General features: G+C 44.6%; 1 protein-coding gene across 1 annotated transcript in view; it reads right to left on the bottom strand.

Annotated features, from left to right (window-relative positions):
- EXOC2 (exocyst complex component 2) overlaps positions 1-16888 on the bottom strand; it is a 168571-nt gene that overhangs the window by 36502 nt on the left and 115181 nt on the right. Inside the window, exons 15-21 of the mRNA XM_066579268.1 lie at positions 13160-13281; positions 10912-10973; positions 9220-9300; positions 5984-6043; positions 4868-4929; positions 2978-3044; positions 24-140 (exon numbers count right to left, since the gene is read on the bottom strand). Coding sequence (XP_066435365.1) covers positions 24-140; positions 2978-3044; positions 4868-4929; positions 5984-6043; positions 9220-9300; positions 10912-10973; positions 13160-13281 — 571 coding nt within the window. The remainder of the gene's footprint in view (positions 1-23; positions 141-2977; positions 3045-4867; positions 4930-5983; positions 6044-9219; positions 9301-10911; positions 10974-13159; positions 13282-16888) is intronic.

Below are 16888 nucleotides of genomic sequence, written 5' to 3'. Positions count from 1 at the left end.
TAAAAGGAAGAATCAGATCCTACCTTTGTGATGCTCTCTATCCCCTGGAAGCCGTGCTTCTCAAAGTGGTTGGCAATGTTCAGCAGAGTATGTCGCTCCAGATAGCTGCAGTTGCTCAGAACAATTAAAAGCTTTTTCTCCTGAAATAGGAATGTGCAAAAAAGACAAAATTATTAAACCGCCTGGAAGCAGCTTTTACTGAATTTAAAAAAGCGCCATTTAAACGAACAGAGAATCATAGCGATTCCTCGCTCGTGGCCGGCAACTCACAGCATGCTGCGATTTGCCGTGATTCTCCACGGTCAGCCTATCTGTTAGACAGGCTCAGTGCGGAGAACCGTCAGCTCTCCCCATGTTTTTTTCCCTGCACTGCAATGTGGGAAAACATCGCTTATGTATAAGACTCCATTCAAAAGAATGGGGTTTATATTTGCGTGCGTTTTGTGAGTCTCGCAACGCACCACGCTTACGCTAGATTCTTGGCCGCGTGAAAACGGCCTAAACGTGCTGCTACTGATCAGATTTGTCATAAGACTGGTATGGATCATGATTCACATTAACGCTTAGCTCACTTGGCTATTTCTGCAATCACTCACTTCACAGGGTAAAGAAAGACCCGCCAAGAAAGACTTCGGTCACTTTGGGTCTAATATCTTAAAACTACATATGTAAATAGCTTGTATATGGGTTACACCAAAACAACAGTAGAATAACTAAATCTTTAAACTTACACAAAAAAACCCCAAAAAACTTCCAGCCGTCCATCCAAGAGCTCGGTCACATCTGGGCTAGGGGCTTCTGTTTTCCTTCCCCGTTTGGGGAGCAAGTAAACGCCAACCCTTGGATAGAAAGGAACCGAATGACCCCACTGACTAGACTAGGGTCCGTTTGGCTTCTGTCTGCCATTTTTCTGGACTTAGCAGGATTAAATATAGCTGCATGCATTGCTATGTCAGAAGAGAACCTCTGGCGCTGATGTGAACAAGCTCCAAGACAACAAGTGAAAATGATAAGAATCCGCCTCATCACTTGGTACTGGGAGGAACTAATTATTACACCGGCTGTTCATCTTCACTCTTCAGTTAGGAAATGAGACAGACTTGCTATTAAACAAAAAACAAACAGGACACATTATAATAATGCAAACTAAAAAAAACTAAATGAAAGAAATTCACTTAGTGGGGTAATTCAGGCGCTGACATATCAGCACGCGCCTCTGGCCGCAACCTGCAGCAAACCGAAACTAGGCGGAAGCATGTCACAGTGCTTTGTCCATAAGTTACACCCGGAATCGGACGCAGAGGGTCTTTTTTGACCTCGCCAAGTGAGTTAAGGGTTAATGGTCAAGTCAAATTGGACATGGACATTTATGTGTTTGATGATTTTTAGCTAAACCATGACCGTTTATGACAACACTCACATGAGTGAAGAGAGGAGAACTCACCACCTCCCGTGGTAACCTGTTCCACTCATTCAGCACCCTCGCTGTCTAATATCTAATTTGTGTCTCCCCTCTTTCAGTTTCATCCCATTGCTTCTAGTCTTTCCTTGTACAGATGAGAATAGGGCTGATCCCTCTGCACTGTGACAGCCCTTCAGATATTTGTAGACAGCTATTAAATCTCCTCTCAGCCTTCTTTTTTGCAAGCTAAACATTCCCAGATCCTTTAACGGTTCCTCGCTGGGCATGGTTTCTAGACGGCACACCATCCTGGTAACTCTTCTCTGAGCTTGCTCTAGTTTGCCCATCTCTTTTTTAAATCTGGGTGCCCAGAACTGGACACAGTATTCCAGATGAGGTCTGACTATGGAAGAGTAGACGGGGATAATGACCTCACGTGATCTAGACTCTATGCTTCTCTTAATACATCCCAGAATTGAGTTTGCCTTTTTGGCTGCTGCATCACACTGTTGGCTCATGTTCAGTCTATGATCTATTAGTATACCCAAGTCTTTTTCACATGTGCTGCTGCTTAGCACAATTCTTCCCATTCTGTATGTGCTTTTTTCTTACCCAGATGTAGGACTTTGAATTTCTCCTTGTAAATACCATTCTGTTAGTCACTGCCCACTGTCCATGCTTTTCTAGATCTTTTTGAATACTCTCTCTCTCTTCCCTAGTGTTAGCTATCCCTCCTAGCTTTGTGTCATCAGCAAATTTGATCAATTTCCCATCAATTCCCTCCTCCAGATCATTTATAAAAATGTTGAACACTGGGCCTAGGACAGGCCTTGTGGTTCCCCACTTCATACATTCTTCCACTTGGATGTGCAACCATTTATAACCACTCTTTGAGTACAATCGCTCAGCCAGTTGTGAATCCACCTACCAGTCGCCTTGTCAATCCCATATTTGGTCATTTTTTCAATAAGTATGGTATGAGATACTTTGTCAAATGCTTTACTAAAGTCAAGATATACTATATCTACCGCATTGTCCTGATCAACCCAGTCGGTGATTCAGTCATAGACAGAAATTAGATTCATTTGGCATGACTTGTTTGTTACAAGTATCTTTGTGTGTGCTTTTGCACTGCACCTCCCATTGTCTTCAATGAGGTCAGCAGCATTAATATCAGCCGCGGCGGCGGATTGCTTCTTCCCCGACGTGATGCCAGGCGGTTTTGACATAAAATGCATAAGGTGATTTTGTTATGACTGCATAAAATGAACGTCGAATGTTCATCATTCAATCGTTGGCCATGTTTACACTGAACAATCGTCATTCAAATTTGCACGATCCAACGATTTTTTGAATGATAGTCGTTCCGTGTGAAATCCCCCATAGTCAATAGATATGAACATTAAAAAAATATCCATGCAGATGAAAAATGGAGACCAGCAGTTTTCTCGTACCACAGTTGATATAAGCCCCGTGTGTTCTAGGATCATACGGTGCATTATTGCAGATTCTGAGTTAACGATAACTAAATCTCTGATGCAATTAAAAAAAAAAAGTGAACAATCAAAGACGTACAGAGGATATTGTGGGCTCTTCATTAAGGCTTCCGAATAAGTCAGGAGATGAAATATCAGCTGAAACACTGAGAAACAAAGAAGAAATTGTGAGAAACAGGAAAACGACAAAACGTCACTTTTTTCACAAGTGAATGCTAAGCATAACCAATTTCTTGAGAAGTCCTCAGTGCGAGGTCAGACGTCTCTCATAACCATCATTCAGTCTTCTAGGAATGCAAAATTTACAGCCAAACAAGTTAAAAGAAATCCGTTTGCTTCTTGTTTACGGCTTGGTCTGTAGGCAGCTGGAGATGGTTAATCACTGAAATACGCTGAATGCATTAAAAACCGTCTCTTTACCTGGTAGGCAGGAAAATAGCATTTTACCACTAACACAGTTTGCTGTGAAATCAATTGAGTTTGAAGTAATGAATGAGGGGAAGTCCGGATCAAGAAGCTTCAACCAATCTAGAATGTTTCTCTAGAAAAAAAATGGACCCAAATCCAATTAAAAAAAAAACTTTTTATTTGAATTTTTTTTTTGCTCTATGAAAGTTTTCACCTGCATTAATATTTATATGGAACAACCTGCCTTACATTTTCGGCAGGTATCTGGACTTTTTTTTTGCTATGGTGGCAAAAATAGCATTGCAGAATACACTATTTTTGCCCTCAAACACCAACACCAACTGATGAAACTGACACTTAGCATTAACTTGAGCAAAGTACAAGGAACATTTAACATAACACAAAGTAGTAATGTTTTAACTCACTTGATATTTTGTCTGGTGAATAGCAGAGGCATAGCTAGGGGTGGAGGGTCCAGTGGGGCACTTGCCCCGGGCGCCTCAGTATCAAGGTTGGGGGAAGAGGCACAGGCTCAGTAGAACTTTTTTTTTTCAGCTGACCTGCTCACAAGTTTTCATATAGTGCGTTCTGGATGGCGCAGTATTTTCTCCTCATATGGGAGCAAGAGGGGAAGGGGAAAAGGAGCCCAGCAGCATGCCAGTGCAGACTCATCAGTGACCTGGGTGAGGTATGTGCCAGCTGTGTCTCCTCTCTGACCTCCTCTCTAGTCTCCTTCTCCACCTCCTGTCATCTTCTACATACATGGAGGGAGGACAGAGGGAACCAGGCTGTAAAGGTCTGGGAGGGAAGGGGGAAGGGGGGGGGGGGGGGGGGTCAGCAGGCACTTTACTGTCCACCAATGTTTTACAACACAATGATAAAAAAGTACTTATGTTTGTAATTAAACACATGCACATACAATCATACAGTATACACACTGGCAATTTGCACACAATTTGCAGCAAGTAGAACCCATTGATTTCAATGAGTTCATTCACGTGTGCGCATTTCTGTCACGCCAAAAAATATGCAGCATGTTCTATTTTCCTGCACATTTACACTTGGAAACAGAACATATGGAACCAAATAGGCTAATTAGCCCCTTCAATATATTGTATAATGGCTGTGGGTTGATCTGCATGTGCAAAAAGTACAGTAAAAACCAGAGTAGCGCACGTAGATGGCTCTTTGGAAAAGGCTGAATCTCAGTGAGTCTCCTTCCACCTGGGGAGAGGGACAGGTGCTGCGAGAGCATTGCAACACAGCAGGTATGTTGGGTAATAGAGAAGTGATATCTCATGTACAGTTACAGCCGGAGAGGCTTTTCTTTCTTATTTTATTTCTGTCAACTGAAACTCACAAATATAACTGGCTGAGGTCCGTTGCACTAAGAGCTGACGGTATGGACTACTATTTTCCTGCGTGCCTGCTGCAGAGTGCTTCACTTCTCCCCGGAGATAACCGGCCTATATGATCTTCTTACAATATGCAATTTAGACAGAAATGATCCGTTGTAAAGCAAACAAAACAACTTTAGTGAAGTAAGTGTTTAATTACGTACTGCATTGTATCCACATCTCCTTCGGGTTTGTTACTTAGGTACTCGAGGGTAGATATGAAAGCCTAGAAGTAAAAAAACAAACACACAAAACATAAGAACTTGTCAGATCAACAGGGAGGAAGCAAATCTAAACGTACGAACCAGATGTTTTACAGCGATACCTTGGATTAAGAGCGCCTCAGCTTTTTGCCTTTAGAGCAGACTCTCTCCTGAATTTTAGCTCTGATTTAAGAGCAAAAACTTGGGTTACAAGCCTTGCTCTCAATGTGGCCGCCACTGCTGCCAGTGGCCCCGGCTGCCGGCAACCCCTACAGTGATTTTTCGGGGAAGGGCTTTAAATGTAAACCCTTCCCTGAAAATCATCCCTGCTGTAGTAAAAAAAATATATATACTCACCTGTCCCCTGCTGCCGGGGCTCAGGCGTGTCTAGCCGCCGCTTGCTCTCCCTGCATTTTTAATCCCCGCCTGCTGAAAAGCTTCAGGGAAGTGCAGGGAGAACAAGCAGCGACTAGACGCGCCTGAGTCCCGGGCAGACAGGTGAGTGTGTGTGTGTGTGTGTATATATATATATATATATATATATATATATATATATATATATATTTTTTTTTTTTTTTTTTTCTTTTCTTTTTACTACAGCTAGGGATGATTTTCAGGGAAGGGCTTATATTTAAAGCCCTTCCCTGAAAATCACTGCAGGGCTGCCGGCGTCCTATTGCTTTCAATGAGGTAATGCCATCCCCATTGAAATCAGTGGGGGAGCGTCACGATCCGGGACAGATTAATGGCTTTTCCATTCATTTCAATGAAGAAAATTGATTTAAGTTACAAGTGTTTTAGGTTGCGAGCTCCATCACGGAACGAATTAAACTCTTAACCCAAGGCACCATCATACTTTCATATTAAACATTGTTGCAATAAATGTAAACAGTTTGTTCTTAAAGAACTAAAAGGTAGATTTTTTTAATAAAAAATGGTATTTCTGCTGGTACTTGGGTAAACTTTTGTGTAACTATAATTTATCATATTTGCTCAGTTTCCATGTAGTGTACGTAGTGAAAAGATTTACAACATTAGTTATACTGACCCTGAAGTAATGAAATAATTTCTACAGACCTGGATTATATTAATGCAGAGCATGCACAAGGTGTCCTGCGCCTTCTGCTGCTGAAAGATCTGGAACGATAGATAAGATGTACACATAAGGAGAAAGCAAAAAAGTGTGCAGTGATATACGTTATGCCTCGGGACTCCATTATTACCAGCATCCTCCATTGCAAACTTAAAGGGAACCCGCCACGTCCAAACTACATTACAGTGACAGGAAGCCCGTTGATGTGTTTTATACTCACCTGCTCCCACGGTTCCTCTCTAAAGTTGGAGCGCGGCACTAAATTCTGACTCTTCAGAGTCCTGTGTGCTCCCCATAGACTTGTATAGGGTCAGATTTTCATTCTACATACTGAATTCAGAGGGGGATACCCTTGGATCGCAGGTAGAGATGAGCGAGCATACTCGCTAAGGACAATTACTCGATCGAGCATTGTCCTTAGGGAGCACCTGCCCGCTCGGAAGAAAAGATTCGGCTGCCGGCGCGGGTGAGTTCCTCCCCGCTCTCCCCCGCCCGCCGCCGGCAGCTGAACCTTTTCGTCCGAGCGGACAGGTACTCGCTAAGGGCAATGCTCGATCGAGTAATCGCCCTTAGCAAGTATGCTCGCTCATCTCTAAATCGCAGGTAAGAAGAAAAAAAAAAAAATCACCCGGCTCCTTAAAAGCACCATAACTGTACTGTGGGGACATCGCAGGTTCCCTTTAAATGATTCTTCCATACTAGGAACTGTACATTCTAATTCTAAACATTATAGAACATCTAACAAACACCTCATCCAGGTCAGGAAGCCCATCAAGAAGAGGAGGGAAATCGAATGAGAAAAAAAATAGAGGGCGAAGGGGAGCAACAAATGTACCACAATGACCAAAAAGAACCTACTGCATCAGAATGAAAGTACACATGTATGCACTAACGAGCAATACCCTATATACAGGCACACGGGCGTGGGGCATGACATCTCTGTGGTCTGTATATAGGCCATTGTTCGTTGTGCCTATACAGGCACTTTCATTTCGATGCAGAAGAGTCTTTTTGGTCTCTGTAGCACATTTGTTGCTCCCCTATCCCCCCTCTTATTATGCATATATGGGCTGTTTCAATATGAATTATCTATACTGGCTTCAGTGTTCCATATGGATTTGATTACTTCGTTTCCCAGCGCAGGCATTTTATTACATGGACGTATTCAGACCAGTAAGGGTTGAGCACGATGATATGCGTTTTGTTGCAAGTATTTATATATGCTCTCTGTGTATATTTATGTATTGCTACTACATAAAAAAAGGTAGATTATAGTAAAGTCACCCCAAAATAACAAGATTGCCATTACTTTTCATTTTTTTGCATACACATCTGCTCAAATTTGAAAGCTACAGGTATGAGGACCAGCAATTGGGTTTTAAAATGCAAAAAAACTTCATCACAAGTCAAATGTGATATATCTTATAATTAATTGCAGATTCCTTCTTCTCTCAGTGCTGCTTTATGTATTGCCTAAAAAAGTAATACAAAATCAGAAGTAATGCAATAGATTTACGTTATTTTTTAAGGGTGGGGGAGATCAAACTTGACTTGTAGCGTCCTTTTTCTGGCCCCCCAGTCATTAGATGTTATCTGTAGACAAACTTGGCAGAAAGTATTTAAAAGGGGGTTTCCAGGGAGAATACTATGGATGACTATCCTCAGGAGAGGTCATCAGTAGTTGATCAGCTGGGGTCCGTCGCTCGGGATCCCGATCGATCAGCTAAACTTCCGCTGCTTCTGCTCTGACCGCTGTGTAATTGTGGCACCGGTTAGCGAGCGCACAATCAGTTTATCGGTCGGGGTCCTGAGCAACGGAGCCCAGCTGATCAACTATTGATGACCTATCCTAAAGATAGGTCAGCAATAGTATCCTCCCTGGAAAAGCCCTTTAAGCATTGTAATTTAGAAAACTGTGAAGAATTGATGTACAGAAGACTTGTTGTTTACACTGTATCATTACAGGGAAGGTCTACTTTAGAAGACTAATGTGTCACTGTTCAGGGTCCTCATCATTTGGCCGGAGCGTCTATCACTCTGGAGGACGTCTCCTGCCCTGAACTACACAGTGACCTGATGATGTGGATGGGCATGGTGTACAAGGTTTTGCCAAACCAAAAAAACTTTCTTCCCTGTCAATCGAGCTGCAGGGTGAGCGGTGGCTTTTAATTAGTACGATTTTGGGGTACATATCACATTTTGATCACTTTTTATTCCATTTTTGGGGAAGGTGGGGTGATCATAAACAGCCGTTGTGTATTACTTCTACAGCATTCACCGTGCAAGATAATTAACAGATTTCAAATGATAGCGCTTCTGGACTCAACAATACCAATTACATTTCACTTTTATGTTTTCAACCTAAGAAACAGTAAAAGGGTTTTTAAAATATTAAACATTTTAGGCTTTTTGTTATGGGAAAACGCCAGCAAGCAGACATAGCCCATGAGTCGATGGAGTCCGTCCAGCGCTGGTTGTATATGCTGGATTTGGCACTCCTGGTAGTTTTGTTGTTCGGCTCTGAGGATGCAACTAAACAAAAATACCAATGCAAATGTGAAAGGGGCCCAATGTCTGGGGCCGGCATTAGTTTGCCTATTGTAACAATCCATGCTCAAGGCTGTACTAGAATCACGTTAGTTAGCAAAAAGAAAAAGGAAGTATACAGTGAGCAAATTAAATAAATTTAAAAAAATAAAAACCCGGTTCAGGCTGGGCTCAAACGAGCGGACCGGATTCTATGCGTGCATGACCGGCTGGTGACGCTATGTACCTTTCTTTTCTTGTATTGCGGATAAGCGGTTGCGGCTCACTGTCAGTCATACTCCGTACAGGTTTTCTTTTGAAGGTTTGTATTCCCCACGCTGTCGCCTAGTGATGACGCAGGTACCCGCGGGCCATATGCAATGTTATGGATTACTGGTTGTGGGTTGGACGGCCTCCATTTACTTCAATGGAGGTTGTCCACGCAGAATCCGTGGCAAAATACAGCATGCAGCGATTTTTTTCTCCTCTGGTGGACTACGCAATTCGTATCTGCGAGTGTGAGCGAAAAAGTGAATTTACCTGCTTTCAAATGCCCGCGTTTTGATGCGGATTCCACAATTGGAATCCGCCCGTCTGAGCTCAGCCTGACTCAGGACGGTTGAGGTGGCCCTGACTGACAAGTCCTAAGACACAGGAAGACTGCCCAAGTCCCCTCCTTTACTGGTATACTTACACTTCCTTCAGCCGGCTTACACTCGATGACGCCTTTCAGTGACTGCAGGGCTTGGGTAACACTTTGCTCAAACTGCGATGGCTGGAAAAAAATATTCAAAGATAATAATAATTATATACTTCTAATATAAAGAGAATACAACGCTAGTCAGACCGGTGACTGAATGCGCCACCGCAACGCCTTGTGACACCGGAACATCAGGCAATATATGCTTTGTCCCTACATTGATACATCTCATGACAATAACTGTAGACCGCGTGGCTCGATACATTGTTTCCATTTATATATTTGTAAGCGAGTTCTACACATCAAATATACATCTTGGGATGAGCCTCATATACATCCACGGCGCAGCAGAAACTGCACTACTGGGGCTGACTGACTCGGAGTCACCTTTGGATATGCAACAGATTTCAGCTCGCACAAAGCCTTCTTCCACCTAGAATTACTGCGGGCTGCCAGTCCCCAAAGCAGCACTCAATACCGGTGACAGTGCACAGGGACTGGCAGCGAGAAGTATTCCCAGGTGAGAAAAGCAGCAATGGTGCGGATTTTGATGCGCTTTTTGATTTGCAAATTCTTTAGATTTTGCCGTGGATTTTGCAGCGTTTCTGCCACGTGTGAACGCACCTACGGACGGTTCTGCATACACCTCTGCACATTACTTCAGTTCTCACACTGATGAGTAATTAGCTTATATAGATAGCGGCCTGCATATATACTGTTGACCAGTGTACAACGCAGCCAGCAGTGCACCTTTAGGGCTTATTCACATGAGTGATATTCTAATGTGAGTTCTGGTTGACTGCGATATAGACCAATGGTCCGAGCTTGAAAAATCACTGCATGTCCTATTCTTGCGCGAGTCTTGTACTAGAAGACATGTAATGAGCCGTGCCCCGCATATCGGATGGAGTATCCATGTGCTGCCTGCATGCAGTGTGATATCTGTGGGATGACATATACATCGCTGTGTATATCAGTCAGTTGTCACCTACAGGTGCTGCACAAAAATAATGCTTTCCAATGTAGGGTTTGTATGGAAAAGTGTTGGCCTTGGTGGGATTAAACCCCCCCGCCTCTTTTTTCTGTCTGGTCCCTCCCCTTGAGGAATTCTCATCAAACAAGTAAAAAGGTTGCGATCGATTGTTAATGCTGTCTGTCCGCGGGCGATATATCATAGCGTGATCTGCGGGGATAAATCGCACACGGATCACGCTTGAAATGCTTTCCATAGGATAACTATGGAAAGCGCAGCCCGATGTACACGAGCAGGAAATCCATAGCGAGTTTTCCGCTCACGCCTCAAAAAAATCGCGGCATACCACGATTCTCTGCGATTACATCATTAAGATAGGCTCATCGCAGTGACCTTTAGTGCTCCCCTCGTGATATTCCTTTGCGGCCGTGGACAGGCGGCCTGAGTTTTAGAGTCATTTCTGAGATTTCACTCCTGATTTGGGTTTAAAAAAGATAAATAAATAAATTTCAATAAAAACAGCATGTGCTATTCTAGCTTAATGGTGCGTTCACACGTAATGGAAAACGATGTATGTGTGTAAGACCACGACTTTAGCCAAGCGCAAATTAGGTTAGGTCTAATTCACACCACCGCTTTATAATTTACTTCAAGTCATGTGACAATGGAGGACATGGTGGCTTCTGCATGAACTACTATTGAGATAAACTTACCAAAGATGTTAACCCCTCGTTGTCGACTACCCAGTCTTCTTTGTCAGCCAGTTTCTTCACCTCTGAAAAAGCAATAATTAGCCAATTAACACGTCAGTCGGGCAGTTGTGGCAGTAGTCGCTGTTCGCTCTAAGAGGGTGTTCACGGGTAGCTGATTTGCTGTGGATTATACCCCATTTACACTGACAGATGATCGCTCAAAAGTTGCTCAAATGACAGTTTGAGTGACAGTTTTGAGTGATCATCTTTGCATAGTCTATAGCAGCTAAGTAGCTACTAAAGGGCTATGCAGGCAGAGTGGGACACCGCCGCTATCACACGGCGAACAATACAGCTGTCCTGAATAAGAAAACAGCTGTATTGTTCTCCGCGCTTACAGCTTGCGTCCCGCTATGAATTGCCAGCGGGATATGAGCTGAAAGAATCTCATCAGCGCTGCCGACTGTGATAACAGCCTGCACCGCTGATAAGAGTTCATCGCTCAGGTCAAGAAAACTAGAATTGAGCGAGGAATGAATCGTGCACGAAAACCGCGCAATGTCCATGCATTTAGACGCAGTGGTTAGCGCTCAATAGACGGCTTTGAGCGAATTTTGAGCGATAATCGTTGGGTCTAAATGGACCTTTAGTAGTAGATTTCAGAGCATCACTCTGCCTCCATCGACTTGCATTCTTCCCCATGCATCCCGATGCCATCTCTTCCCCGTGTAAGTGACTCTTGCCCATTCACATGATGTAAAAGAAAATGTGATTCATCAAACCAAGTCTACTTCTCCCATTGCTCCACAGTCCACTTCTGATGCTCATCTTAAGCATTTTAGGTGTTGGACCGGGGTCAGCATGGGCCCCCTGACTAGTCTGCTGCTACACTGTGTTGTGACACCTTTTTATCATTGCCAGCATCACCTTTTTAGCAGTTTCTGCTAAAGTTGCTTTTTTGCGGGATCATAGCTTTTATCCAATATGCGTTAATAAGCCTTGGGTGCCCAGGACCCTGGTTGTCTGTTCGCTGACTGTCCTTCCTCAGATCAATTTTGCTAGGAGATAATTGCTTCATACAAGGAAAACCCCACAAGCCCCACCATTTTAAAGATGCTCTGAGCCATCCAACTAGCCATCAGAATTTGGCTATTGTCAAAATTCTTACACTTGCTTGTTCTTCCTGCTTCCAACACATCACCATTAAAAGGTTATTCCCACCGCAGCAAGATATCCCTATCTACAGGATAGGTAATAACTGGTTGATTGTGGGGGTCCAAATGCAGGGACCTCCACCGATCCCAACTATGCAGCCGTAGCGTGACTGAAGTGTGGGCAGAGGAGGATGTGCATGCGTGCCACTGCTCCATTCACTTCCCGTGGACAGCTGGTGATAGATGAGCACTTGAACTTGACCATATAGAGCAGAACCACTGAATGGAGTCTTCCGCTGCCCACACTTTGGGACCACCTGGGCTGCAAATTTTTGGGATCAGTAGGGGTACCGGTGGTCAGACTGCCATCGATTAGCAAATTATCCTCTATACTGTGGTAAGACTGTCCCATTAAGAATTTACATAATATAAGTAAAAGGATACAGCTTAAAGGAAGGAGACAGATTACATATTAGACAGTGAGGGTGATCAATGAGTGGAACAGGTTGCCACAGGAAGTGGTGAGTTCTCCTTCAATGGAAGTCTTCAAACAGAGGCTGGACAGACATCAGTCTGGGATGATTTAGTGATCCTGCATTGAGCAGGGGGAGGGGGGGGGTTGGACCCGATGACCCTAGAGGTCTATTTCAACTCTATGAGTTAAGTTGCTGCCCAACAGTAACCCCCCATGGACAGGTGTCAGTGTCACAAGATAATCAATCTTATTTTCTTCACCGGTCAGTGGTATTAATGTTATGACTGATTGGTGTTTATATAACTTTATATTATATCATTTTGATAAATACTGTAAAAACCTGGATGATAACCAATATTTTCTTCTCTTATCCTCACTATACTATTGAGTTACACTTACAGAACTTGACTAGTCCAGTCATGAAATAAATCATGAATGACTGGTCCACTTAACCACAATCTGCTGCCAACTCATAGCTTTACAGTTTCGGGGCTTCATACATGTATAGTCGTTAGCTGGTGGGGGGAAAGTGGTATAGATAAATGTGAAAATGAGATCATCTAATCCAGGAGTAAGAAGAAGTGAACATGTGTAACCCATGGAATTACAGGCATGTACAGAGGATGCACACATTCTCTACCTTCAGCCGTATGCCGCAAAGTGACCTTGACACAAGTCTCCCGCAAATCCAGTATCAGGTCTTGTATAGATTGGAGGATATCGTTGGGGATCTCTAGGGCAGTTAGCGATTCATAAGTATGCCTGAACAAACCAACACATAAATGACAAAGACATTATTATTAGCAAAAATATATATATTTTTTACGATTTTACAAATCTATGATAAATCCCAAGGAACTAGACAAACACAAAGTGAAGGTGCGCTCGGGTCATGTCGAACGATGTGTAGTCCAACACAACGTGAAGGTGTGCTCGGGTCATGTCGAACGATGTGAAGTCCAACACAACGTGAGGTGTGCTCGGGTCATGTCGACCGATGTCTAGTCCAACACAACGTGAAGGTGTGCTCGGGTCATGTCGACCGATGTGTGGTCCAACATAACGTGAAGGTGTGCTCGGGTCAGGTCGAATGATGTGAAGTCCAACACAACGTGAAGGTGTGCTCGGGTCATGTCGAACGATGTGAAGTCCAACACAACGTGAGGTGTGCTCGGGTCATGTCGAACGATGTGAAGTCCAACACAACGTGAAGGTGTGCTCGGGTCATGTCGAACGATGTGAAGTCCAACACAACGTGAAGGTGTGCTCGGTTCATGTCGAACGATGTGAAGTCCAACACAACGTGAAGGTGTGCTCGGGTCATGTCGAACGATGTGAAGTCCAACACAGAGCGAAGGTGTGCTCGGGTCATGTCAACCGATGTGTAGTCCAATACAACGTGAAGGTGTGCTCGGGCCATATCGACCCATGCGTAGTCCAACACAGAGCGAAGGTATGCTCGGGTCATGTCGACCAATGTGTAGTCCAACAGAAAGTGAAGGTGTGCTCGGGTCATGTCGAACGATGTGAAGTCCAACACAACGTGAGGTGTGCTCGGGTCATGTCGAACGATGTGAAGTCCAACATAACGTGAAGGTGTGCTCGGGTCATGTCGACCGATGTGTAGTCCAACACAACGTGAAGGTGTGCTCGGGTCATGTCGACCGATGTGTGGTCCAACATAACGTGAAGGTGTGCTCGGGTCAGGTCGAACGATGTGAAGTCCAACACAACGTGAAGGTGTGCTCGGGTCATGTCGAACGATGTGAAGTCCAACACAACGTGAAGGTGTGCTCGGGTCATGTCGAACGATGTGTAGTCCAACACAACGTGAAGGTGTGCTCGGGTCATGTCGACCGATGTGTGGTCCAACATAACGTGAAGGTGTGCTCGGGTCAGGTCGAACGATGTGAAGTCCAACACAACGTGAAGGTGTGCTCGGGTCATGTCGAACGATGTGAAGTCCAACACAACGTGAAGGTGTGCTCGGGTCATGTCGAACGATGTGAAGTCCAACACAGAGCGAAGGTGTGCTCGGGTCATGTCAACCGATGTGTAGTCCAACACAACGTGAAGGTGTGCTCGGGCCATATCGACCCATGCGTAGTCCAACACAGAGCGAAGGTATGCTCGGGTCATGTCGACCAATGTGTAGTCCAACAGAAAGTGAAGGTGTGCTCGGGTCATGTCGACCGATGTGAAGTCCAACACAACGTGAAGTGTGCTCAGGTCATGTCGAACGATGTGTAGTCCAACACAACGTGAAGGTGTGCTCGGTTCATGTCGACTGATGTGTAGTCCAACACAACGTGAAGGTGTGCTCGGGTCATGTCGAACGATGTGAAGTCCAACATAACGTGAAGGTGTGCTCGGGTCATGTCGACCGATGTGTAGTCCAACACAACGTGAAGGTGTGCTCGGGTCATGTCGACCGATGTGTGGTCCAACATAACGTGAAGGTGTGCTCGGGTCAGGTCGAACGATGTGAAGTCCAACACAACGTGAAGGTGTGCTCGGGTCATGTCGAACGATGTGAAGTCCAACACAACGTGAAGGTGTGCTCGGGTCATGTCGAACGATGTGTAGTCCAACACAACGTGAAGGTGTGCTCGGGTCATGTCGACCGATGTGTGGTCCAACATAACGTGAAGGTGTGCTCGGGTCAGGTCGAACGATGTGAAGTCCAACACAACGTGAAGGTGTGCTCGGGTCATGTCGAACGATGTGAAGTCCAACACAACGTGAAGGTGTGCTCGGGTCATGTCGAACGATGTGAAGTCCAACACAGAGCGAAGGTGTGCTCGGGTCATGTCAACCGATGTGTAGTCCAACACAACGTGAAGGTGTGCTCGGGCCATATCGACCCATGCGTAGTCCAACACAGAGCGAAGGTATGCTCGGGTCATGTCGACCAATGTGTAGTCCAACAGAAAGTGAAGGTGTGCTCGGGTCATGTCGACCGATGTGAAGTCCAACACAACGTGAAGGTGTGCTCGGTTCATGTCGACTGATGTGTAGTCCAACACAACGTGAAGGTGTGCTCGGGTCATGTCGACCGATGTGTAGTCCAACACAACGTGAAGGTGTGCTCGGGTCATGTCGACCGATGTCTAGTCCAACACAACGTGAAGGTGTGCTCAGGTCATGTCGACTGATGTGTGGTCCAACATAACGTGAAGGTGTGCTCGGGTCAGGTCGAATGATGTGTGGTCCAACACAACATGAAGGTGTGCTCGTGTCATGTCGACCGATGTGTAGTCCAACACAACGTGAAGGTGTGCTCGGGTCAGGTCGAACGATGTGTAGTCCAACACAACGTGAAGGTGTGCTCGAGTCATGTCGAACGATGTGAAGTCCAATACAACGCGAAGGTGTGCTCGGGTCATGTCGACCGATGTGTTGTCCAACACAACGTGAAGGTGTGCTCGGGTCATGTCGACCGATGTGTAGTCCAACACAACGTGAAGGTGTGCTCGGGTCAGGTCGAACGATGTGTGGTCCAACACAACGTGAAGGTGTGCTCGGGCCATATCGACCGATGTGTAGTCCAACACAACGTGAAGGTGTGCTCGGGCCATATCGACCCATGCGTAGTCCAACACAGAGCGAAGGTGTGCTCGGGTCATGTCGACCAATGTGTAGTCCAACAAATGTATTCTCTTATGACTAATAGAAGCTTTTCAAACTGCCATGAAATGTAACTGGAAAATACATGCAGATCATGCAAACGTTTACTTTCAACTCATCCGAATGCCGAACAGCCACACGTGCGGATAGGTCAATGAGCGCCAATTCCAAAGATTGCCTAACGCTATACAAGCGGCTCTGATATTTCTGGCAGAAGTCCTTCAAGAATTCCAACCTGACATTTCGCCTGTAACCCCTTGAGGACACGGCCTATGTTGGCCCAAGGGACGCAATGATTTTTGGGGGATTTCAGAGCCACAGCTGTATGAGGGCTTGTTTTTCTGTGTGGAAAACTGTAGTTTTTTTATTGGTACCATTTCTGGGGTAAGTATAATGTACTGTAAAAACTTAACTTTTTTCTGGAGGGCAGGGAGAGAAAGCACATCAATTCTGCCACTGTTTGCTGTCTTTCTTTTTTTACAGTGTTAATCATGCAGCTAAAACGATATGAACATTTTTTTCTGCAGGTCAGTACAATTCCAAAATTACCAAAATTATTATGGTTTTTAGTTTATTCCACTTTCGCCCAATAGAGGTTTTTTTTGTGATTTTGAACTTTAAAAAATTTTTTTTACACTTTTTATGTTTCTGTATGGGACTTCAACCATAAAAGCTCTGATCGCCGTGATAATGCATTGCAGTACTTCTTACAATAGCGATCATAGGCCATGGCATACCCGGA

This window comes from Eleutherodactylus coqui, chromosome 9 (assembly GCF_035609145.1).
Source record: "Eleutherodactylus coqui strain aEleCoq1 chromosome 9, aEleCoq1.hap1, whole genome shotgun sequence".
NCBI classification, from domain to species: Eukaryota; Metazoa; Chordata; class Amphibia; order Anura; family Eleutherodactylidae; genus Eleutherodactylus; species Eleutherodactylus coqui.
This window is presented reverse-complemented; position numbering and strand designations above follow the sequence as displayed.